This window comes from Leuresthes tenuis, unplaced genomic scaffold, assembly GCF_036924035.1.
Source record: "Leuresthes tenuis unplaced genomic scaffold, fLeuTen1.0.hap1 SCAF_23, whole genome shotgun sequence".
NCBI lineage: Eukaryota > Metazoa > Chordata > Actinopteri > Atheriniformes > Atherinopsidae > Leuresthes > Leuresthes tenuis.
In genome coordinates, this window is record NW_027325377.1 from 22,036,344 (window position 1) to 22,060,513 (window position 24,170).

The following is a 24,170-nucleotide window of genomic DNA, read 5'->3' on the forward strand; positions in this document are numbered from 1 at the left end:
TAACAATTTATCGACAGCAGATGCTGTTAACAATACTTGGTCCTCAAATCATATTTAAATGTATGATTCTGAAGAAGGATTCAACTCTGTGACTATTATTTTCAAATAGATGAACCTGTTAGTACAAAACCAGGGAGGCAGTTTTAAAATCGGCTGTAAAAGTGCCAAATACCAGTTAAAGAAGACAGTTTTTGTTAAAAACATACATGTATGCAGGCCCATGTCTCTCACCTGTGCTTTTATTCTCCCTCAGCTGTCAGCTTGGCTCAGAATACCAAAGGAGAAGAGCGTCTCAAACCAAGTAACAGCCAGCATCTTTTTACAGAAGCATTTTTAAGTATTTTCAACACAACTTTTTTTTATCTTTATTAAAACCTTGTCTGCCTTTATAGTATCAAAGTGTCTGACTCTGCTGATTGAAATCCACCCTATAAACAACACCAAAGTCCTCAAGGCAGTGGACTGCAGAGTCAAAGTGCAGGTAGAGTGTGTGTGTGTTGTCTTTGCCACTTTCATTCAGGTTTTACTGCAGTCACGAGCTGACATAGCAATAACTCTGTATCCCAGCTCAGAGTGTACCCATGTAATTTATGGGCTCACAGAAAGTCCACTGGCCTCTAGTCGCCAATCTGTCTTTGTGTTTTAGTCACATCATGTTTTTTAATCTCACTCTCTCAATTTTTATCAGCAGATGGATATCAATGTTGATAAGCATCTCGTTAAAATATGACATTTAGCAGACTATTTGTGGCGGTTCAGGCAGCAAAGCTCCTGTGCTCATATTTACGGGCAGGAATCCCTGTTTTAATAGTTGCTAAAATCCACCATGACTTCAACATCCTGAGAAAACCCACTGGACTGCTTGTAGCAAAACTTTCTCCTCTGATGCAGTCTTCTCCAGGGTTGCTGGACGTGAACACCTCCTGTGGCAAAATTGTTGCTGACAAAGAAGGAATTTATGAACACTACTGTGCTAAAGTTCTCAGCTTAAGATGTTGCTTCAAAGGAGCCAGGCTCTCTTGTAACCTTTTAAAGTGGTCTCGAACAACATTTCTCCAGGCTTTCTGAAGATCTTCCAAAGCTACACATGCATTTGTTTCCATTTTTGTTGCACCTTTGAACAAATATGAACGATAACACAGTTTGAAACACAAAATAGTATTTTTCACAAGCAAGGTGATTCTCAGAGAGCTGATGAAAACTTGGCATATCTTAGCTGAAAAAAACGAGAGAACTGGACAAATGGAGGATAAAAGAAGTAATGGAGATATCCACCGCAGGGAATCAGCATCTGAAAGAGATAGGGAATATGTATCAAAGGCCTGACATAGGACTTTTGCTTCTGCTAAATGTTGGAAACAACTTACTTAAATTCTCTCCTCTTCTAGTTTCTCCATCAAGAAACTGATAGGAAATCAGTGCTGGAGAGCCATCTGCTGTTGTTCACCGAAGACGGATGTAAGCCTCTATGTCCTTATGCTTTTCTGTTTGTTTCTGTCTGCTGTAGCTTATATTTATTAATTATCTGCACAAGAAATCACTAAAAACACAGATACAATGAATTGGAATGGTTCTCAGTTGCATTAATATCCTTCTTGGTGTTTCAGATGTGGATCTATATCATGTGCTGCTCAGCAAACAGGAGGGTTATAGAGTGGTAAGTAACAAAGTGCCCACTTTAGCCAGCTCTTTTTCTCAAATCAATGAAGTGTTTGTGGTTGGCTACATGAAAAAAGCTATAAATTGCATTTAGAATTCTCTGGCTGATAGGTCCCTGCAATTTAGTTCACCCGAGGTGCACACACTCAATAATTAGGAAGCAAAACAGTTGTATCTACACAGCCTCTGTACAAAGAATGCGTCCACAGTGTACTGAGTGAGTTGTCCTCCCGGGGAGTGTTGCATTATGAATTCAGTGTGTCTGAAAAGCTGAATATGAATGTGTTTGTGTGCACCAGGTGATGGCATATCCTGAGCGCTTGTCTAAAACAGCGGAGAGAATCGTAGAGGATTTCTGCTGGGTCCAGTGGGACGGACACACGCAAAGAATGTACTATCTCACACTCAAGGTGCTGCATACAAAAACACATTGTTAATCCACAGACATTTATATATGTTGAGCTGTAAATATTAGATGAAGTCAAAATGGGTCGAATGTCTTTTCCAGGAAAAGTTTCTGCTGCGATGCGTTCAGTTCTACTCAAACCAGAACTGTGAAACAGTGGTATGCCATCTTTATGAACTGCCGGTGTTTGTGCTTTCAGTTATTCATGCTTTCCCTTTGGAATAGCACAAAATCTTATGCTTCTTATTGTCCAACAGGTGGAGCTCGTTTTAGAGATGCCTGCTAACTCTTTCCGCACAGTCAAGTAAGGCAGCCATTGATAGCATATTTGCAGTCCTTTAATCAAAGTTCAGATGAATTCAATCCCACTTTCTCTTATCAGTTTTATGCATACTTTGGTAACTTCCTAAGCTGAAAAGTTCTGTTTTTAATTGGCGTGTCTGTGAAGGTTTGTAGATCTGGGGTTTGACCACTATCATGTTGAAAAAGCCGGGCAGGATCCCGTCAGGATGCAAGTGTTCACAGACAGAACAGGTAACACATTCACACACACCCTTTGGCACATCTCGTCACATGTTTTCTTGCATAACACTTGTAAATAGACTGTAATTTAAACTGGGACTAATTCTTTACATTTCTGTGTTTTGCATTTGTCGGTGAAAACAAGAAAGTAAGTCTGTGCCACGGCTCATGTCATATTCTGCCGAATAACAAAATAATGCAACAATATGTAGTATTATGTACACAATCACCACAGAATGAGTAGATCAGAAATCTGACCATAGGTTAGACATCTAATCTTTACCCAATCCCAATAATTCATTGATCAAAAAGGAAGTATTTCAGTTCAAAATGCCATTGTGACCAATAAACTCAAGGACTTTGATTCCCAAAGAAATGTCGGTAATTTCTGTATTAAATAAGACAAATATCAAACTTTATTATTGTCTTATCACTGATATGGATGATGCAATCTGACATATCAGCAGCTAAACTGTGTCAAGCGCTACAATTTGCTTTGCTTTTTTGTTTTTTTTGTTATCAGGCTATAAATAGCTATCAAGGTAGCGATTTACATTGATGCACAAGTTAATCGTGCACAGGTCCCGAACAGAGAGACGTCCTGTATTTGCAGAAGGACAGCCTACGCAGTGGGACAATTTGAGATCTACATCTATTTGTATCCGATAACCCCTAAAAGAAAGTTGCTGATGCTAATCAGGCTGTAAACTGTTACAAAACTACCTTGAGAGTTTGAATTCCATCAGTCCACATTTGGAAATATTATGTACAATCACAAGGATTTGTTAGAAAGCCACAGTTACCTTCTGTCGCCTCCTGCTCTCCAGAAGTACATTACTGTCCATCTGCCATTTGTTAACCATCATGTGTACGAGCCAGACGGCTGCCGGTGAATAATTTGCGATCAGATGATAAATGAGAAGCATTTTGTTTGGAGAACGGAAAACACTGCACTTCAGCACAGGAACCATAACGCATCTGAAACAGCGTTTAGGCCTGTGTTGTCGTGGTCTCGACCACGGTGGCTTGTCATCCTTGAAGGAACATCGAATTCCACAGTTTATCAATGATTGCCAAAAGAAAACATAATTGAATCTGTCTCTGTACTGAAACTGAAAAGAATAAAAATCATGCTGCAAGACTAAGACCACAAGTTTTCCTCTAAAGAATGCTCACTGAAGAACGACGTTAATGGGTTTGAATGGCCAGCAACAGTCAGCTGAAACTATTCTACATTTCCTCCGAGGACAGATCACAGAAATGTTTTGTTGCATTTATTGCAGTTAACCGCGACTGAACGGACAGGTTCACATACTTTTGCCACTCAGCTTGTTTTGCTCAGATGATTGAATTTAAGCAAATTAAGTGCATTCGAAGAAGTGCTGTATTGGGGGTGTTTAACTATTTTTTTAAATAATAAAAGTTATAATTTTGCTTGATGATTTCTTTGGATGTGAGGATCTGTCAATCTTTTATGAAATTAATTTTCAATTCAGTTCTTTAATTGTTGGTTGAACTGTTGATTTGAGAATTAGGCCAAATATCGACCATGCAATCCACAAATACACGGCATGACTTATAATCCACCGTACGATCCCAGCTGCTATGTCCTGTGCTTTCCTTTTAGGAAGCATGTGTGTGTGCTACAGCCAGCCGCTGGAAGACAGACAGGAACTGACATACACCGTGGTTTTAGTTCAAAAAGGTGTGTGTGTGTACTTTCACCTAATTTCTCTCTCCGTCTATCGCTGCCTCTTTGGCTGTTTTTGTCTTAAGCACAAGTGGTGACAAATTTGGTTCGACTTACTTCCTGCAGACTGCAGCAAGAAGTTCAGGGTATCTCTGGGCGGCGATGATTCGCCGCAGAACTCCTCACAGCTCCACCCGCTCTTCATCCCCGTAGGTAATGTCACACACAGAAATGTAGGGCAGTCATGGTCAGTCACAGTGTCATAAAAGTCTGTGGTGTAGAAGGGACATCAACATGTTGTTACTTTTATCTGTAGGTTACTACATCCTGGTATATCTGCAGGGTTATTTCCTCCACTGTATCAACAGCAGGCAGCAGGAGATGCTCTGCCACTCTCTCTTCCTCTCTGGTAACACACACTTGTCAACTGTGTGGAGTGATAGATTATGTGAAAAAGATCAGGCGTCTCTCATAATAAGCCAGTTTAAGTATGTCGCTGTCTTTTTCTATGCCCCGTCAACATTAAGGTCACGATGCGAACCTAGGCCTGCAGTGTCAAGCCGCTGATATAACAGTGCTGCACGCAGAGGAACAGTCCAGCAGTTGTTTGTTGGATCTGGGCAGTGGGAGGATTCACACTGCTGAACTTAGCCCTGCTTACCTGCTGCAGATACTGCAATCAGACACACGTTCTGGGTGAGGAAGATTACAAACTTTTTTCAGGAACTATGAACTGTTATTTAGCTGTTAAATATATTTAGATAATTATAGGGGGAACTTTAGAGCATTGGAGAATTTGGGTAGAAAGCAAGCAGGCGGGTAGGGAAGGAGAGTTTATTTTGCGCATACACCTACAGAGACTTGCTGAAATAAATTCAGCTTCAACTTGAATCTTTTCCAGCAAACACCTTGGATTGAGCTATCTAGCTCGATAAAGATGCAGCAGTGGCTTTTTCTCAGGTTATCTGGCGGACAGTTTTCCCATTCTGTTCAGCTATTCATTTTGAAACCGAAGTGCACTTTGTTAACAGCACAGACTTCAAAATACACTGACAATCTGCCTCTTTGTGTTTGTGAATGCACCTGCTTTAAAGAGGTAAAATTGTTGTTTTTCTCCTCTGTTCAAGGTGTCCCAGCAGTAAGACTGACCCTCAGCGCCTGGCTGCCCTCCACTGCCTGCTGGTTTACATGGGAAATGACCCAAACCTAGAGCTGAAGGTGCAGATGCAGACAGAATAATGGAGTGTATTGGCAAAGATATTGACCTTTAAAGCAAAGTCTGTATCCACAGAACATACACCAGCATCTAGCAATGGACTTTCATTCAAAACAGAAATCAAGAGAAACAAATTAATTGACTGTTGCCGGGTGTAAAAGACACAGAATCAATATGGTTTCCTTGTGGTAGAGATAACACAGGGAGGATGGCAGGATAAAGAAGCAAAAATAACTCCCAAAGACAGTGAAACCTGTCAGAAATGAAACCACATATATCCCAACGTGCGGCCTTAAGTCACTGTCAGGCACTTTCCCTGAAGGAAAACTGTCGCAGTGCTAAGAATGAATAATGGATATAGGTAGAATCTGCAATCCTGCTGCACTTCTGTTTAAATGCAGTAGGTGTCAACCTTGAGTCAGAGGCAAGCACCTGGAGGATAAAGCAGAAAAAGACCGGAAATATATGCTGCTGTTATAAAACAGGAGACAAGATAAGGGAACAGAAATCCGAACAGAGTCCAAGGCAGAAAGGAGCAGCTTGATACTTAGTTTGGACGCAGTGCTGACTATGACTCAGACTCTATTAGTGTTACATCTAAAATAAGATGTTCCAGCTGCTCTGATTAATTGTAATAAATTATTTATTTAAAGGTTAAATGAGTCACCAGCTTCATTAGTGCAGATGGAACTGGGAAGCAGGAAACTACACAGAGCTTTTGTAGTCTTTATAGTCTTATTTAGTGGGACCAGCAGCATCAAAGTAGCGGCTTCAATAAGAGTGATTCCTTTTTAACGTTTTTTTCTTTGTCCACTAGTGTTTGTATCTTAAAAGATATGCAACTCAAATTAAGCTCTCCCACTCCTCCTTTTTCTTGCTTAACATGTTTTGGTTAATGTTTCTGGAGTCAAACCGACTTGTGGGAGAGACACTTGTTCTTTTCTTTCTATCTAAGCCAAACCAAAATTTGTCTCATGTGCCTATGATCCCAAGATTTATATTGGACATATTGGGAACAAATGGTTCTACATGCCCTTGCCACAAATGTGCTTTAACCTATGTTGCTGAAGTCTTCTTTCAGTCCAGAGACTCTGTATTTTTCAAGCTAAAGGTATTTTTACTATTACTTGGTACTTGCACCAAAACTTCTCAGTTAGGGTAAAGCCGCAAAATGAACCGATTAATAGTTATGTTTAAGTTGCAGAAATAATTAGGTTCAGGCAACAAAACTATTTGGTTAATGTTTAGGTTTAGGCCCAACTACATAGTTATGGTTAGGGAAAGAAATTGTGGTTTTGGCAGCACAAAGTCACAAGACCTGGTATTACAAGCTTGTTACCATGTTGCTTTTGTTGTTTAATCATCATGTTTTTAGTCATTTCTTGTTGCTGATATTGATGTTTGAGAGGGGCCCAACAGTTTATCAGGGCGACACAGAAACAACTTTCTTGAAGTAGGAATTGCTTTCCTTCTCTTAAAACGGCCCTGAACAAGCTCTTAGGAGGGCTGTTGGAAATACACACAAGTGTAGCTGAGCCTAAATGTTTATGTGCTCTACAGTCTTCATGCATAGCGAAGCTACGTTGCTGCTGGCGCTAGCCTGTTGTGGCACACGTAAACACGAGACGTGAATCAATCTTCCCCTCTAACTCTGAAAGAAAGCAAATATTTCACCAAATAGAAAGCTTTTCTTTTGATGTGTGGAGGATATTTTTTTTGTTTGATTGTGCACAAAAAGAAATGTAATCTTTGTGCTCTTGCCGCTCCCTTGTAAAACCCGCCTCTTGTGTGTTTTTGTATTATACTCATAGGTTATTGAGTGGCTGTGTGACAACATGAACCCGCTCGAATCCTTTGATCAGATCCAGGAGTTCATTTTAGGTCAGTGACAGCTGAAGTTTCCTGAGTATCAAATGTTCTTCCAGCCGCTCTCTGGCCTTCTTATGTCTCCCTCAGTCGGTGGTTATTTGACTTGCTCACATCTTGTCTTCACAAAGCTGACCAACTCTGTTTGGCTCTTGAATTTGCTTGTGCCAGACATCCATTCTAAGACCTTGGAGTCCTAAATAAGACAAATATGGGTAAATCCTTGCCCACAGATGATGATATATTTGTATGTCCCATTGTGTCTCTCTGACATTCTGTGAAACCAGGGAGTTCGGGATATTGATTCACCTGAAAAAAACAACACCCAGAGAATAGATGATTACAGTAAATAACTGAGCACCTGGCTGAACACATTTGCTTTTCATCGATGTTGAAATAAATAGTACTGATGTTAACGCAGCTGTTTCCTGTGCAGTGGAGGACAAATTTTCAAAATAGAAATGGATTGTGCTCATTAGAATTTAATCAGGTTAGTGGTGGGATTTTGGCTCCAGTGCCTTATTTATCTTTGGGGTTTTGTCTCACTAAAAATTCTGCAACAAATATTTAAAAGCTTGGAAATAAAAATTCTGCCCTTGCTTTTTCTGCCTGTTTGTCTGTCTCTCGCCCACACAGCCTCCTTGTACAGAATAGGCTATGAGAAGTCTCTCAGCCTGGATAAGGTCCTGCCATACTCATCTGTATCTGAAAAGATGGTACCCCAAACACACACACACACACACACATATGCATGCATTTGCTCGTGCTTCTCTCTCTGTCTGTGTGTTAATGTGAATGCAGAGTCGGACACATTTCCAATGCAGTTGTGTACTTTTGGCCTAAAGACGTACACACGGAAACACACACTTTGGTCGCTCTTTTTGTTTTTAGGATGTCCCAGTGTGTTTGTTGGAGGTCCCTGGTGTGTTTTGTACCACTGAGCTGCATATTCAACCTGTCTTCAAAGGGAAGGTAAGAACACAGTTTTGGAAAACTCTAAACTCATCGATTGCACTTTGAATAGTTAATTAACAACATGTGTGACTCGTCTCTCAGTGGAGAGATTTTGAGTGTGTTTTAGTGATGCATCAGCGAATGACTGCAGCTTTATTCAAATGATTTACTCAGAAAGCACAAGAAAATAGGAAGTAACATTTGAGAAAGCACAGCATTTTTAAAAATAAGATTTCCTGAAATGTACATATCTTTCCCCCTAAAATCTTGCTTTTCTTGAAATGTTGAGTTTCATGACATGCGTCCCTTTACTCAATTTGCTCCTCTGCACACAATTGTTTCCTCTCCTTCTCCATCTTAATTCAGTAAATGCAAAGAGAAAGTAGGGAAGTGACAGGCACTGCATCATTAAACCATTGTTTTGTTGCCGTACTCACTTTTTTTTTTTTATCATCTCTGTCAGATGAGATTTACAAGTGTTTTAATGTATGTATTTACTTCTAATTCAATTTGCAAAGTGGGATTAATGTGTTAGACTCCCTTTAGACAATGAGAATTCCATAAAGTCAGGCGTATCCTCACTCACATCCCTGAAAATATTCGTCTGTGAATGATTTCTGGGTCACCAGCAGGAGAACAGAGGTGGAGGATGAAATTAGACAAATGGGACGAGCCCCGTGCTTTCTGCTGTTGTCTTTTCTAAATGAATTATTTTTCTGAAACTTTTGTCCAGTGCTGCAGTTTGTTCTGCTCGTGTGCAGTTCAGATGCAGTTATCCACAGTTGTTTTGTCCTTGCTTTGTCCCTGTGGTGTTGTTTGTTTCTTTGCATATCGCCATGCAGGCCAGGGGTCTCCAGGGTTTCTGGTCAGACCTGCAGTGGAACACAGAGAGGACAAAATATCTGGATACTGTTCCTAATCCCAGATACAGAACCTCACAAATTCAGGCCGACTGGGATAAACTGGTGAGTGTTTGTGTTTCAAACCTTTCATGTTTATGAATTAACATCAATCACCTTCAAATCCACATTAGAAATGCTTGTTGTAGTGGATGAGAAGATGTCTTTTTATGCATGGGTCTTTGTCAATAATGTTGTTGTTATTACAGAGGTCTGAGAGGAGACCCTCCAGCTTCATGAATCACATGGAGGAGAACACAAAGAAGTAGGTCTGCTTCCCACCGGAGCTTTGTTAGGGCTCACAATCAAGAAACAGGAGGGATGAAATGCATGAGTGCTCCTCTGCACTGTCTGTAAAAATGGGATACTTCTCTGTAATGAGGTGCTAGTAGGTTGGAATTGCAAACCTCAAAAGGCCTGAAACACGCAGTTTTATCTTGATAAAAGTCAAATGGTACTTTTTAGCACTGTGCCCTAGTTTTGAAAGCATAAACCGATCGGCCCATTTATTGGTTGTTAGAGTGAGGTTTGGGTTGCCGAATCTAACCAATTTCAAAACAGCTGCTGTTGAGAAAATCTGAATCAAAGCAGCAACACTTAGACCAGCTTTTAGATAACACAACACTCGGGGGTGTTTATCTTCCCCTTTCAAGATTATTCACTAACTATGAGAGATACGATTCAGGAACGACACAGTTTGGTTTGATTCGATGCAGTCTGATGTGGTTCCAGATGTTTCTTTAACATGAATATTCTCTTCCACTGTAAATGAAAATGAGCCATTTCTATAGATGTGATATCAGTTAGCTCACTTGGAATAGGTGTATTTGTAAAAAAGAGCAGGAAATCACCACTAATTTGGGTTTTTCATAGCACAGAAAAAGATTGCATCCAATAATTTTGCGTTTGACTTTGTTCTTGACTTTGATAATGTTGTGGGATCGACTCAGGGTAAACTGCAAGTAGAGCACCATTTCTAATGCTGCAGTTCTGGTGCTCTTCAGTTTTTACACGCTACCTTTCAGACACATATAAACACAAGAAATGCTTCAGGCAGTGTGCTGCAGATGTTGGTATGAATGTAGCTGCTGAACCGAGGTGCAAATGGTGGAGGTTCAGATTCCTTAAGCAAAATCAGTGTAAGCGCAGGTAGTTCTGCAGTACTTCTGCAGATGCTTTGCTCCCTTTGGAACTGACTTCATTCTGTCTTTTTTGATTTACACTTTCTCAACAAACACCTACAACAATAAAGGAACAAAATATCTCATTCATTCATTAAGGTTTAAAAATAGTTCAGAGGCAAGATTGGAACTGCAGCCTCACACCGCTGATTGGCTAAAAATAAAAATAGAACTCTGTCCCGTTTGTGTCAGAGATCAAACTAACAGACCTTTGGCTTTGTAGCTTCGCCTCAAGGCTAAACTGAAGAACCTGCTTACAAAGAAATTGCTTTCATGTTTTACACATGTTTTGCAGTAGCATAGCATTGTTCTGGCTTGACTTAAAGCATACGAAATAAAAGTCTATATTATAATACTGGCTTCAAAGACTGTTTTCACACAAGCTTATCTCCTTATTTTCCAGAGTTCTTTCAATGGTGAACACCTGGTGTCTTGGTAAGGCTTCCTAAGCATGCTGAACACGTGCACACACTCACAAAGATCAGTCCAGAGAGGCACACAGTCACGTTACTTCAGCTGTAAATGCTGAAAAAATCCCAAACTTTGGCTAATGATGTAACGCCAAACTTTGCGAAGGAATGTTTGGGTTTGTGTATCCTTTTGAGGCGAAATTCTTCATGCCCACCCGAGACTTTGCTGAACAAAACCAGCACACTAATTTATCTTGGAGGGAGAAATCGTGAAAGGGTGGGTGGGGGAGGACAGTGAGGAGAGGGGAAAGTCGAGTGAAAAAAGACAGAAAGAGGGGAGAGTTGAAGAATGCTGCAATTATATAACAGCGAGGAGTTTGGTACTTCCCTCTCCTCTCTCTCATCCCCTTTTTCTTTTCAGTTTTCTCCCTCTCTCATGACTCCAGCACAGCTGTTTTATGTGAGCCTGAACACGAGACCTTTCCTTATGTCTGTTCATCCATCGATGTGATCTGATATCTCCACAATAAAACACAGACTCACAGAAACATCTCTCATACATTTGCCTGCACCATTATTCCAAATAGGCTACAACCTTGTCTCCAAATCAGTGGGGCCACAAGAAATACAATAAGTTCATTTGTAAAGCATTTAAAACCTACATTTAGTTTGAATAGCAATAGATCTAATATCAATAGATTTTTATTTTAATTTCATATCAGCAATATGATTCACAAAAGTTGGGACATGGTCAGGAAATGTGTATTATTAGAAAAGGTAACACCTTACTGGCAACAGGTCAGAGTCAGGACTGCGCATCAAAGCAGCATTCCAGAGGAGAATGTGTTTCTCAGCCTGAAGATTCAGAAAATTTGGTGAGTTATCTGTATGTGGATCTGCAGACGACGCTACACTGGCCTGCCTGCAGTACACTGCGAAGAACAGGTGCATCAAAAACTAAAAAGTTCAACAGAGACTGCGCAGAACTAACTAATTCACTTGAATATTTAACAAGCTGCTTCACTTCTGCATTTAATGTTGCCATTTGTTACTGTTTTGCATTTAAACTTAAAACTTAAAATCATCATGACGCCCAGAAACGAGCTTCAGACTGTTAGTCTTATTCATACTTCTTAAAATGTCTTCAAGTCTTGACATATGGTTTAGAGGCAAACTAAACAGGATTTTCATTTACTTCTTCATTCCTTTGTATTTGGTGTCTGAAAATAGGAAAAGAAAAAGTATTAAAGGGGCTTCACAATTATTTGCCAACAGTGCAACTAAAAAGACTTAAATCAATGTTTAGTAAAGAAATGCAATGGAACTTATAAATATTTAGCATGTCTCCAAGATAACTTGCTTAAATAATGATTCAATTATCAAAATGGTTCTTAATTCAACAATGACATTATTGTTATTTTGAGACCTCCTTCCTCCTCTCTTGGCTGCTGTCAAAGCAAATCCCCTGTTTCCACCTCTTCCTGTCCTATGCATGTTCCCCTGTCACACCGGCCACCTGCACGTCCTCTCCCATCACGTCCAAAAATGTTCTTTTTAGCTTTCCTCTTCACCTGTGTACTAGCAGCTCCATCGTCAGCATCCTTCCTTGCAATAGATAAAAGCTTCTGTCCTCTGCACATCCATCCAATATGAGCCGTTCCTGACATTCCTAATCATGTCCACCTTCGTCACAGCCAGCACAAAGCCACTCATTCCAAATCCACATAGCTGCTCTCAGTAAGAACCAAGCTACAAGTTAGTGTCAAAGACACTGAACGTGCTTGCTGGATGTAAATATGCAAGTTGATTACTGGGAGCTGCTGACAGGCAGTACTGCCCACAAGTTATCCATGCCATGAGAGAGCTATTTATATCTGTAGCGTGTTACGCTGTAACATCAAAGGCCAGCTTCTTGTGTTCCTGATCAAAGAGAGTGTGTATTTGTGTGGAAGCATGTACTTACTCATCCAGAGTAACTAAGCTGAAGCGTGGTCCACTTTTATTGGACTGACATAAAAGTGGACCACTCACTTGCACAGCAGGATTGCTGCCTCACAACCCCCCCAAGTTTTTTGGCGGTATCTTTAAAGTGAAAATTCACCAAAGGAATCTAAATTAATCAACCCCCTCCCCCCTTTTTTTTTCAAATTAAAGTTATAAACAGGTCAGTTTTCCCAGTTTTATCGATAGCCTGTGTAATAGTGTTGCTGCACAGACTCACCTGAGGCTACCTGCCATGTTTGATATAGCACCGCTGCATCATCAAAGGTTTCTTCAAACACATCTATATTTATTTATTTTCACTCTCTTTTGTAGATAAGAAGCTGGTGCCACTGTTTCAGGAGGAAGACCATCAACAAAGGATGTTCATAGGCCTGGTGAGAGAACTGTCAGGGCCCACAAAATTGCAATTACAAGAGCATAGAGAGTGTGGCTGTTGGGGCCAGCCTCTTAAACTAAAAGCTAAATGAAGTGCTACTGCTGTCTGCAGGGGTATTTTAGATAACAGTTTGCCTCCAAATACACATACCTGTCATAGTATCTGAATTATGCAATCGCAATGATAAAATAAGCTGAAAAGAATGTTCAGTTTTTGCCTCTTTTGTTCCTTTCAGTTTGTTTATTTGCATATTTTTTTGTATTTTCTGTGCATTGAACTCTCTCAACCGCTGAAAGTACAGGTACATGGGTGAGTGTAGACTGTAGAATCGATATACTATAGATAACAACAGCAACACTCAGCAGTTATTAGATTTTTGCTAATTGAGCTCTGCCAGGAGCTTATTAGCTATTAGCTTGTTAGCTATTGTGAAATTATCATTACAGTTTCTTACGCTGTTGAGAGCAACATATACAGTATAGTACATTCTATAAAATTGAAGTTCATCACATTGTATGCAACTACTTGAATGACAGTATGCTAAAACGGAGCATGAAATAACTTTCAGTGTTTGAACAGAGAGGAGGAAGAGCGGCTGTAGATGAATGGTCAGGATGGAGGCGGGAACCAATTAGCATAATCATTTCATATAAGCCATTTTAAAGCAGGAATGAATGGGGAAAAAGTCCTAAAAATGCAAAGCAGTGAAGTGTTTTCAGGGGTTTAATCAGTAATCAGAGAGGGAGTTAAAATTTTAACATGGAGGTTGGTGTTAAAGCGCTAATTACAACTCAAACTGTCATCAGTGGCTCTGATATTAATTGGCAAAAATGTTTCAAAAGACTCTTTCAGGCCATCAAAAAGACACATTTTAATATCCTGTACCACAAAATCAAAGGGCAGCAACAAAATAGAAATAAAAAAAGGCACAGCTTGGAATGCTCACGAGTAGCTTTTGGGATACAGCGTCTACGTTGACGTTTTTGCTAGTGTGAATTACCATGTTGTTGTGTTTTCTCTCCACTGTCACTAGCTGTGGGAAAAGTGAAGGAGGCAGGCTAAAGAGAATGTGGTTGTATTGTGAAGCAGCTCAGTGTTAAAGACTATAGGATGTCCAACATTGTTGATTTACAACAGTTTCCCAGCTGCTGCTGGTGGATTTTTCCTTTAACTCGAGTTGATATACAGAACTCTAAAATCCCCTGTGAACTGCTGACAACCGATAATTTCCCTTCGTAGTCATCTGTTAAAGTGAAGTTCCTCTTCCGCTTCAGATGAGTCGACACTTTAAAAAAGGGGCATATTGGGGTCCCTGTCCTGCATTTTTTTCCTTTTTTTTTTAACTACGCCGTTTGATGGACAATTTCATATCTTGTAGTTTCTCTGTGCTCAGCATAGTTTTTAAAGAGCTGATAGCTTCAGTTTAATGGAGTTCAGTGGAGATGCTGGTAGTCCCTCAGCTATTCTTAGAATGACCCAGTCATCTGGTGTTTCTGTCTTTATTCCCTCCATTCACGTGTCCTTTAACCCTTTCTTGCTTTCCTGGCACTCCTTTTCTTTTCATCTGCTCCTCCTTGTTCTCTCTTTTCTTTTTCTGTCAGCTTATTCTATTCCCTTCTCTATTATCCTCTCATCAGCTTTCAGAGCTTGTAGCTAAGGGGAAATTTGATTTGAACTCCGTTTGACCCTGCAGAGTGCTCTGCAAAACAGACTTAAAGCATGCAAAGAGTTTCGCTCGAAGCCATACACACTCACACTGTACTTGGCCAGAAAATAACGAGTGTGTGGGTTTTGCATTCGCAGACCGTTGATAAGCTTCGAGAGCATCTCAACAGACATCTGCCTGGACTGGGGAAGAAGAAGATTGACTCGCTGGTTGTCAACTATGTAGCCAAACTGGTTGGTACACTGTGTGTTTGTGTGTGTTGGTCCCAGATAGAGAGGTCTGTGTATCCTTTTTAATCCCACTTTTTAAAAGAGGCATCCCTCTTAAAGTTATATTTTTTTAATGCGTCCTCTTACTCTTTTCTCGGAAGGTTAAGTGATGCAGTGAAGATCACTCTTTGAGGAAAAGCAGCGAGCTTTCCGCTATTTATAAACGGTTTGACACTTCATTCGAGAAGTTTGCTGGGAGCCTCTTTCAGTCCTTTTATATCACATAAGTTATCTGGTTGTGGCTAGAATTTTCAGTTTGAAAGCAGCGATTACTTTACAGAAGAAGAGGGCTGACAGATATATTGCTGCTGTGTATTTGCGCATCACACACCGCTGTTGATGAGTAGAGTAAAATCAAATAATAAAATTTCTCCATTTTTGCTGAAACTGTCACTTTTCCCTGACTGTTATATTGGAGGCAGAGAATCTGACAGGTTCCTCTGGTTCCCCCTAATGCTCCTAATTGGATTTGTTAGAATCCGCTGTGCCTGAGTGACAGCAGCCAATCAGAGTGTGAAGGAGTCTCTATCTACGCGTGCTGATCGCTGCCATTGCTACATCTGGCACAGTTACTATCATATGAATACATTACCTTAGTTCAATCAAAGCCGTTTCAGTCATGTTCAGGGCTGAGTTCACAGCTCAGAAGGTTTTAATTTTCCACAACCAGAGCGAGAGCCACCACAACAAACACATCATCACATCAATTTAATGTCTCTTCCAATAATGTTGGATTGTGATCTATTATTGTTGGTATTCTAAATTTCTGTGGAAGACTACAGTGCTGGGAAATAGTTTATGTTCACAAATAATAGTGTTTGCCTGTATTTCCCTGCAAACTGCTGTTTTATTATTGACAGTTAACTTTTTTTAATGCTGTTTTAAACAACAGTCAGTGTGAACATTCTCGCAACACCGGCTGACATTTATGAATGGCGCAGCAAATGGAATTTCTTCACGCTCTTTCGGTGATACTAAAACACCCAACTGTGTCTGTAAATATAGCTGCAAACTGAGTTTATACATGCAGTTGGCTCCATGCAGCACAGATATATATGTTCAAAAGCGCCCCAGAAGCTATGAGATCCCACACATGAGGAAAAAAAAAACACTGAGCTCATGTTCCTCCACGTGACTTGACTTATTTTATTAAACCCCCCGCATGGCGGTCTGCTCTACAGGGAGGAGTGTTGAGGCAGAGCTGAAGCACAGCAGAGAGGGATGGTCACCAATATGGGCTTTGATCTATATGTCTATATGTTTTCATCAAAGATGCTATCATCAATCATGAGTCAAAGAAGATTGCAGTATTGTAAAAAATACAAATATTAAACTGTTATCAGGACTTGATCAAAGGAAACTGAGCTGGATTTTAATCAGAATTAATACATTATTGGAATCTTGGACATTTTGAGAAGTGCTCTTAATGTATTCCCTCTCAGGCAGAGTTGTTTATAAAGTCAGTAAACAGAATTGTGTCTTGACTTGGATGGATTTAATACAAGAGCTACATGTGTTTATTGTTTCGGAGGGATCTGCATAATCAAGTGGCGAGACGTACCTGCTCCCTGTCTCAGTGTCATCAAGACCGTTGGTTTTTAGTATTCCTGCGAGGTAAATCCCTCCACAGTTTTGTAGCCCCTGAAAGTAGGCGTACAGCATATATCAACACAACGGTATTAAATCAGGCCAAGGGTAAGGCTGGAATTGAATAGAAAGCAGGATGCGCCACGTTGTGGGACTTACAAATGACAGAATAAAAAAAGAGCAGAGAAATCCTCCCGGCTCACCGTGGGATCGGTCGATGCCTCAGCTTGCTGCGACAGGCTAGAGAGTTTTAACCTGCTCCGTCAGACTTGAACTGAAAAGAATGGAAATAGGTGTGTCTTTAATCGTTTTAGCATTGCTCCCACACACTGACACATGCGGTGATTATTGGATTTATTCAAGTGAAACCCAGAGAGAGACATGCTTATTCAAAGTATGCTCATGAGAGAAAACCTAAAGGGTCGCCTTATGTTAAGTGCAGTTGGCAAACTTACTAGCTGCTTCCACATAAAGCTGACTCGTGCTTTAAAAACTCAGGATGGTACTCTTTCAAAAGGGCTGAGTTCCCTTCTACAAATAAAGAACATCTCCCGCCTCTTGCTGGCGCTTATTGAGACTAATGGTTGCATTGACACAGGGGAGAAGTTGGGGATGAAATAGATTACAGCTTTTAAGAGCCAGGGAAGTTCTGCTGTGATAAATTACAAGTCCACTTTACCTTATTGTCATAGATATTTATCTCCTGCCCTCTTTGCTGCAAACACCTGAGTTATATTCCTGTTTTTATAAAGGAGCGGAAGTCAGGGCACAGAACAACTTGCTAATTGTTGAATATAAATAACTACAACCAGGGGTACATATTTATCACTAATGCAATGAACTGGGTTTGTACGAGAAGTTGTTCTGTCCCCAAAGACTTACTGTGTCCTCATTAAAACAAATTGCTGAGTTTAGATGTTATTCTAGAATTTTCTGTGGGATTAATAAAGTTACTATGTATCGAACAGATCTTAGTGTCAGTAGCTTGTATGTTTCATCTGATATTTCCCTTCTGTTAGACTGCACTGCATTCATGCATTTTCTTTTCTTTTACTCAAACACATCAAAACAAAGATGAAAAAGAAAGAAAGTGAACTTGACAGATTTTTGACAGACAGTAATTACTGTATAAATAATAAGATATGTTTTGTCTCCTCAACTTTCATTTAGTTTGCTTTAAAGCCTGCAACACATTAAAGGAGGGATCATTCGGGGAGGGCTAGTTATACAGAATAAAAATAAAAACAAAGGTGCTGCAATATACTGACTATGGTGATATTAAAATAAATGAATGTCAACAAAGTCTTGATGTCATGGAGCAAACCTAAGCTGGACACTTGTGATCTCCGAGGATCCCTCAGACGATATTGTATCTAGAAGCGTGATTTATCAGTGGCTGATGTAACCACACGGGGAAGGGACAAGCCTTGTCCAGCGGTGGTGTTGACCTCTGCGCTCTGAGGCATCTGGGATACACCATCACACAGTGGACAGGTGTACTATGGTCAGACCCATCAGTGTTGGTAGCTTTTTGGAAGAAGTGGGCCCGGTTTTATCCGGTACAAAGACAAAGTCTCTTTTTGATACAGTGCTCTGCCAACCTGTCCCCGCTCCTAATGATTTCCCTGACCGTGGCTTTGAGAGATGCAGCAGTCTGCGGGGGAACATGTTTTGTTCATCAGACATAGACAGTTGCAAATAAGCAATCTTTTTGTGCTCAAGTTTGTGAGTTTTTCATTGTGAAAATTTTAATGAAGGATGTGGAAAAAAGCCCAGAGGAGCTTATTATTATGTTTGTCTTGAAAACTTTATTTATTTATTTTTTTCCCCCAAAAAACTTCTTGGCTACTCTGTTACTTATGTAAGGCTAATTGAAATTCCCACCCTGAGGTCAAAGGAGGATGTTGCTGCTGGCATTGAGTGCAGGTTTCCCACTGGCGTACAGGATGTGGATGAGGCAGATCGTCTTCCTGTTATTGTTCAGGAGATGGCCGAGTGGTCACTGTTTCTGACAAGTCAAGTGCATTCAAATGATCTTTGCTGCAGACAGTGTGTTGAAATCGCGTGTTTCATGCTGAAACGTGCATCTACAACTTGATACGCAGCTCTGCTCTTGCTCGGTGAAAATGAAATGGTGGGGGGGAATGAGAACTGATTGGAGAACAAGTGTGCATTACCAGAAGAAACGATCATCACGGCAGAAAAATATGTCTGGATTGCATGTTTTCAGGCACTTTAGACGAAATGAGGTGCTGTTCAAAAAAGTAGGCGATTTGTGCTGAGGAAACGGTTTCATTTGAATCTAATGGTGCATCTCCGGTTCAAAGCACTAAGGTGTGTGTGTGTCTGTTTGTGTGTTTAGCTGGAACTCATCAGACGCGTGCTGGAGTCAGTCTGGCTGAAGCACAAACTTGGCCCTCGTATTTTGTGCTTGTAAGTAAAACTCCTTGTCTTGTTATGGCTTTTAAAGTTGTGTTTCTTCACGTTTCTCACTCATGTGAAGCATCACGAGCTGACAGAAGCAGTCACTCCCCACTTGTGGTTCCACATGTGGAAACTTGTCAGTGATTCATGTGTTCATGTTACACAACCATCCTATCTTCATTTTCGTTTTGTGCATTGCAGGACGCGGCAGGGCAGCCCGGCAGAGTGCTCCGTGTTTCACTTCATGTTTCGGATCCTGGAATCCACCAGGGGTCTTTGCCTGCCCCTCCCACCTGGTACCACCCACACAGTCACACTTTTGCTTGTTATGATCCGGTCTGCCTCAGCCAGAATAACAATAAGTGTTTGCACTGAGGGACAACAGACCCGCTGCACTGATCTGACCAGAAAAATGTTACAGATTAGCAATGACTCATTGCATTCACATTCTGTGAATACATTCTTAATTTACAGGCTCTGCTGCTGTCTGTTGCACAATTCCTTGATTTTAGTCTGTTCTGAGTAAAACTTTGAGTCGTAAACTGTGTGGGAAGGAGGTAGGAAATGAGAAGTGCTCCACAGAAGAGCGGCGTAAATGTGATGACTCATTTTTAATGTTTTGTCAGGCTCACAGCTTCGCTCCATACTTTACCACTAATTAATAAATGTTAGCATGCATTAAATGGAAAACCTTTGTGCTAAAATGTCCGCATGGCCAGTGTGAGCATGCCAACCTTTCTCTTTGTTGCATGTGGACAAATGAAATGTAGCTTTTTTATTTCACCTGCCCATCTTTTCTCCCTGTTTCTCTCCAGGCTATCACACCCTGTTTGCGGTGTTTGCAGTGCGTTGCCTCCCTCATCACACCTTTCTACAGTACATTGACCACGGTTTCCTGCTGCTCACCGAAACCTTTGTGTCTCGACTCATGACAGGTACATGCTCACACATGCTCACAAATGTCTGAAAATGCGTGTATTCCTGTACATAAAACAGGGGTTGGAGATACTGTTTCAAGTCCTGTCAAAGTTGATTTTTGATGTCCTGATGGTTTTATGGACAGGTTCAAACCCGTCTGGTAGTTGGTCCATCACATTGTCACTAAGTTGGTTAGCATGTTAACTTTACACCTGCTAAACATTAATCAGATTGTCACTGGGATTGGGGGACCACACATCCTCATTTTCTGTTTTTGGAGGCTTGTCTGCAAATGAAGCCCCGTTTTAAGTGTGTACTAACTGCCACTCTTTAGCTATGAGATGCTCTCATGCTGTTCTAACCAAACAAAAGGAACCATCCATGCCATTGTCATATTTCAACACAATGAAGTCTGAGCATGATGTTTTCCCTCAAAGTGAACACAATAGACACAGTTTACATGCTTATATTGCCAGATGCAGTGACTGTAGTTAATGAGACTTAATGAGATGAACTGAATCAATTTCAGGGTCACCAACAGCAGTTTTGTTGCTTTTACACCTTTGTCTCAACACTTGTACATATTCATAAATATTCATTAAAGAAAACAACTTTATGATAAATCACAACTTGAAGTTTTATATACACAGGTGAACAGACACAGTTAGACAGGAGCTGTTTTCATGTGTACAGTTAATTTAATTAACTTTGTGTACAGTTAATTTAATTAACTTTACACATTTATTGTTTTATTATTGTGAGCATCACAGCTGTATCTTAGCTTAGAGAAAAAGATTACCTCTATCGCTCACTGAAGTCTCCATTAAACTGGCATAAAGAGTGTTTGGATGTGCAAAACCCCCTGAATCTCAGAGTGCTGTTCTCATTAAATTAATTCATGGATTCTACTTGGATACAGGCACAAAACTCTGGGAGAAGGTTTCAGATACTAAGGGTTATAATTTCAAAGTTAAATGCAGGTAAAATAAGATGATGATATGGCAACAATAATGGAAACATATGGTAATATAGGTCTAAAGGTCTCTAAAGCTACAGTTGGGAACTTTAGAAAGTAGTACAACATGAACTCTTGAAGCAATGCTTAGTTTAAGTTTTTTTAAAGACTTATTTCTTCTTAATGTGAATAAGAACTGAGATTATCCTTGTTTTTGTTTTTATTCCATGTTTAAAAAGCCAACAACACATCCATGATGCAATTTATTCTCAAATAACTTGAAAATTATATGCAAATCATACGCAAATCCAAAGATTGGACCGGGCTAAGCTCCCCTTATTTCAAGACCTTACAACAATCATAGGCTTGCGAATGTTTGACAGTAGGATCACAGCAGCACATTTATTTGTTAAAGACCTAATCTTTTTACATGCTGCAGCTGTCTCTGTTGGTGCTCAGCAAACGCAGATCTAAATGTCGTAGCGTGCCATTGCCACCTGGGGTCAGTCTCAGAAATGTGTGGTAGTCTGAGCTGTAGGCTACTCCAGCTTGTGTTTTGGTTCTTTTGCTTTGCTCTGCTTTGGAAAAGACAGAACTCAAAGTGGACGAAGATCTGCTGTGTCGTGGAGTAAAACTAAGAGTTGAATAATGAAGACTGTCCAGAGCAGCTTTTACACTTGTGTTTGTTATTTATTTTATTTGTCCTTTTTGTGATGGAATCCTTTGATATTGACCCCTCTGACCCCGGCTAACTTCCAACCAATCTCTCTGCCAGCATAACCGTCACCTACCCACTTAAAGCTTTCTCATCTCATGCTGAGCTCAAAAGTTTCAGCCCTGCCTTTAAAATCTATGTATTGTTACCCAGATAAAGATCAGAAATTTTCATTCAGATGAATCTCATACACTCACGATATTTTTAATGGATTTTAATGACACAGCTGCATGAATCTGTGACATTAGCTAACAAAATACTAATGCTAACTTATTAGTGGACGATGCAAGTACCCATAGAGCTACTTGAAGTCATGTTATGTAACAAAAATCAATCAGGGTGTTGCCAGTGCTTATATTTGTGGTCAGAAACTAAAATACATTTACAGATAAGTTGAACGTTACTGTAGGCGTTAGCTTGGGGGCTGGAGTGAGCCACTCCTGTTGTTGGACTCAACAAAATAATGTTCCAGCTGTTTGTTGACATTTTAGTGCAAATTGCTACAAATTGCTTATCTCTGAGGTGAAAATAAATACCAACAGAAAAAAAGGGTAAAATGTAAGATTTGTGCATGAAATTTTAGAGGAAAAAAATAGAGGCAGCAGCATAAAACAAAAGTAAGAAAATAAACAACAACGTCATGGAGAGGATTTGTATTTGAGCAATTTGTTCTGTCCAGCTTACATCGTAAAAGGACCAAACTTTTTCATCAGCTTCATTATCTGTCAAGTCACAGTATTAGAAGCGGAAGGTACCATTCACAACACTGGGACCTTGTTAGCAGCTGTCATCAAGAGGCATGAGGAAGCCCCTGCCCTTTTTCTGGGGTTCTCTCATTTGTTTGAGGGAGGCAAAGAAATACAGCCATGGATTCAGAGAGTTACTGAAAAAGTAAACACATTCAATAAACGTCATCCACTCGCTTACATTTAGCAGATTCTGTGAATGTGTGAGACGCGCCGTCACGTAGATTATGCGAGCCATCAGAGGTAAAAAAGCAACAATGAGGGAGACGGTGATGATTCGACTGAAGAGTTTGGTAACTCTCCGCTTTTTCTTGTCGCACATTTTAAGTCGCTTGACCCCTCTAACAAGCAGCATGCAGAAGGACAGCAGGAGCAGGTGGCAGGAAACTATATATGCGATGTAGATCACCTCCAGTTCTGGTGTGACCCTCTTAGTCTTGCAGGAAGGCTTTTCAGGCTGCTTATTTTCCCCTTTCACCTCCGTCAGTGAGAACACGAGTGGAAGAGCCAGCAGGGCTGCGAGCATCCACACAGAGAACAGTAAAATCCTCTGCCACGTGCGGTTCACTTTGGCCCACTTTGCATTATGGAGAATCTGGAAAAGTGAGCAGACATTTTAGTTTGACATGATTCTTGCTATTCAGTGACTTTAATCATGCCCTAAAGAAGATTGAGCACAGACACAAGTCACAGGTTTTTAGTGTTCGCTTGTTCCACTGTTCCTCATATCTTGTGCTTCTAGCTTTTTATACTTGATAGACAGACAGACAGACAGACAGACAGACAGACAGATCGGTTGGTAGGTAGGTAGGTAGAGGATTGTGAGTTACATGAACTATCCTTTTTTTGGAACTGGTGTAATGACATCTTCTAGATTTTGGTGTTATTTAATTGAATTCAATCTTCCATCTACCAGGTAAATGTTACTTATGCAACTGGCTCCAACACAAGCCCCAACTGTGACTGACCCAGCACCCATCTTTTATTCTAAGATTTAAACATAGAAAAATATACACAAAGCTTGGTTAGAAGGTGCCACTTTCTGACAAACTCAAACATTTCATCAGTTACATACCTGGTAGTACCTCTGAATACTTATTAGCACCAATATGTGTAAGCTGGAGATGATGCTAAAGAAGAACAAGTAGAAGAGAACTTGACAGACTCTGAGAGTTGAATGGAGCTCGGTCAAGAAAATGAATCCTCCAGCCAACAAGCAGAACAGGCAGAGGAGGTCCGACATTGCCAGGTTGAAGAAGAGACGCTGCGACATGGTGGAGCCACGCAGATGCCGACTGAGTTTGACTATCACACTGATGTTTGCAGGGATACCAAAGAGGCAGGTGACTGTTGCAACCACACCAGCAAATAAGTACCAGGGCTGGATGCAAATGGTATGAGGTCCGCCTGCAGAGGTGCAGTTGGTATGCTTTTCGAAGAAAGAGATGTTGGAGCTGCCACCAGTTTCCATGGTGAAGTTAGAGAGGATAGATAAAGATGTCATGCCTGTCGTGCTGAGTGTGTCACAGTCTAGTTGTCTGTGGTCTTGCTGTGCATTTAGAGAAACCTTAATTATTAAAAGAGGGTGGTCTCTGTGTCGTCAGAGACACACCTAATAAGAGTTATTCACTAAAAACTTGTTGACCACTCTTCCATGTCAAATTTATTTGAGCTTGTGTCTCTAATTTGGAATTTTTTTTAAACCAT

At 40.4% G+C, this 24,170-nt stretch overlaps 1 protein-coding gene across 2 annotated transcripts in view; it reads left to right on the forward strand.

The window, feature by feature from the left end:
• gsap (gamma-secretase activating protein) overlaps nt 1-24,170 on the forward strand; it is a 33,392-nt gene that overhangs the window by 2,298 nt on the left and 6,924 nt on the right. Inside the window, exons 5-28 of one of the 2 annotated variants that reach the window (XM_072377655.1) lie at nt 254-301; nt 393-481; nt 1,389-1,458; nt 1,608-1,657; nt 1,959-2,069; nt 2,168-2,224; nt 2,323-2,369; nt 2,514-2,599; nt 4,215-4,292; nt 4,404-4,490; nt 4,594-4,686; nt 4,805-4,973; nt 5,405-5,495; nt 7,305-7,374; nt 7,996-8,075; nt 8,251-8,331; nt 9,156-9,278; nt 9,422-9,477; nt 10,797-10,828; nt 13,120-13,181; nt 14,987-15,082; nt 19,068-19,138; nt 19,331-19,425; nt 19,945-20,064. In XM_072377655.1, coding sequence (XP_072233756.1) covers nt 254-301; nt 393-481; nt 1,389-1,458; nt 1,608-1,657; nt 1,959-2,069; nt 2,168-2,224; nt 2,323-2,369; nt 2,514-2,599; nt 4,215-4,292; nt 4,404-4,490; nt 4,594-4,686; nt 4,805-4,973; nt 5,405-5,495; nt 7,305-7,374; nt 7,996-8,075; nt 8,251-8,331; nt 9,156-9,278; nt 9,422-9,477; nt 10,797-10,828; nt 13,120-13,181; nt 14,987-15,082; nt 19,068-19,138; nt 19,331-19,425; nt 19,945-20,064 — 1,962 coding nt within the window. The remainder of the gene's footprint in view (nt 1-253; nt 302-392; nt 482-1,388; nt 1,459-1,607; nt 1,658-1,958; nt 2,070-2,167; nt 2,225-2,322; nt 2,370-2,513; nt 2,600-4,214; nt 4,293-4,403; nt 4,491-4,593; nt 4,687-4,804; nt 4,974-5,404; nt 5,496-7,304; nt 7,375-7,995; nt 8,076-8,250; nt 8,332-9,155; nt 9,279-9,421; nt 9,478-10,796; nt 10,829-13,119; nt 13,182-14,986; nt 15,083-19,067; nt 19,139-19,330; nt 19,426-19,944; nt 20,065-24,170) is intronic. The other variant, XM_072377656.1, reaches the window with a different exon arrangement.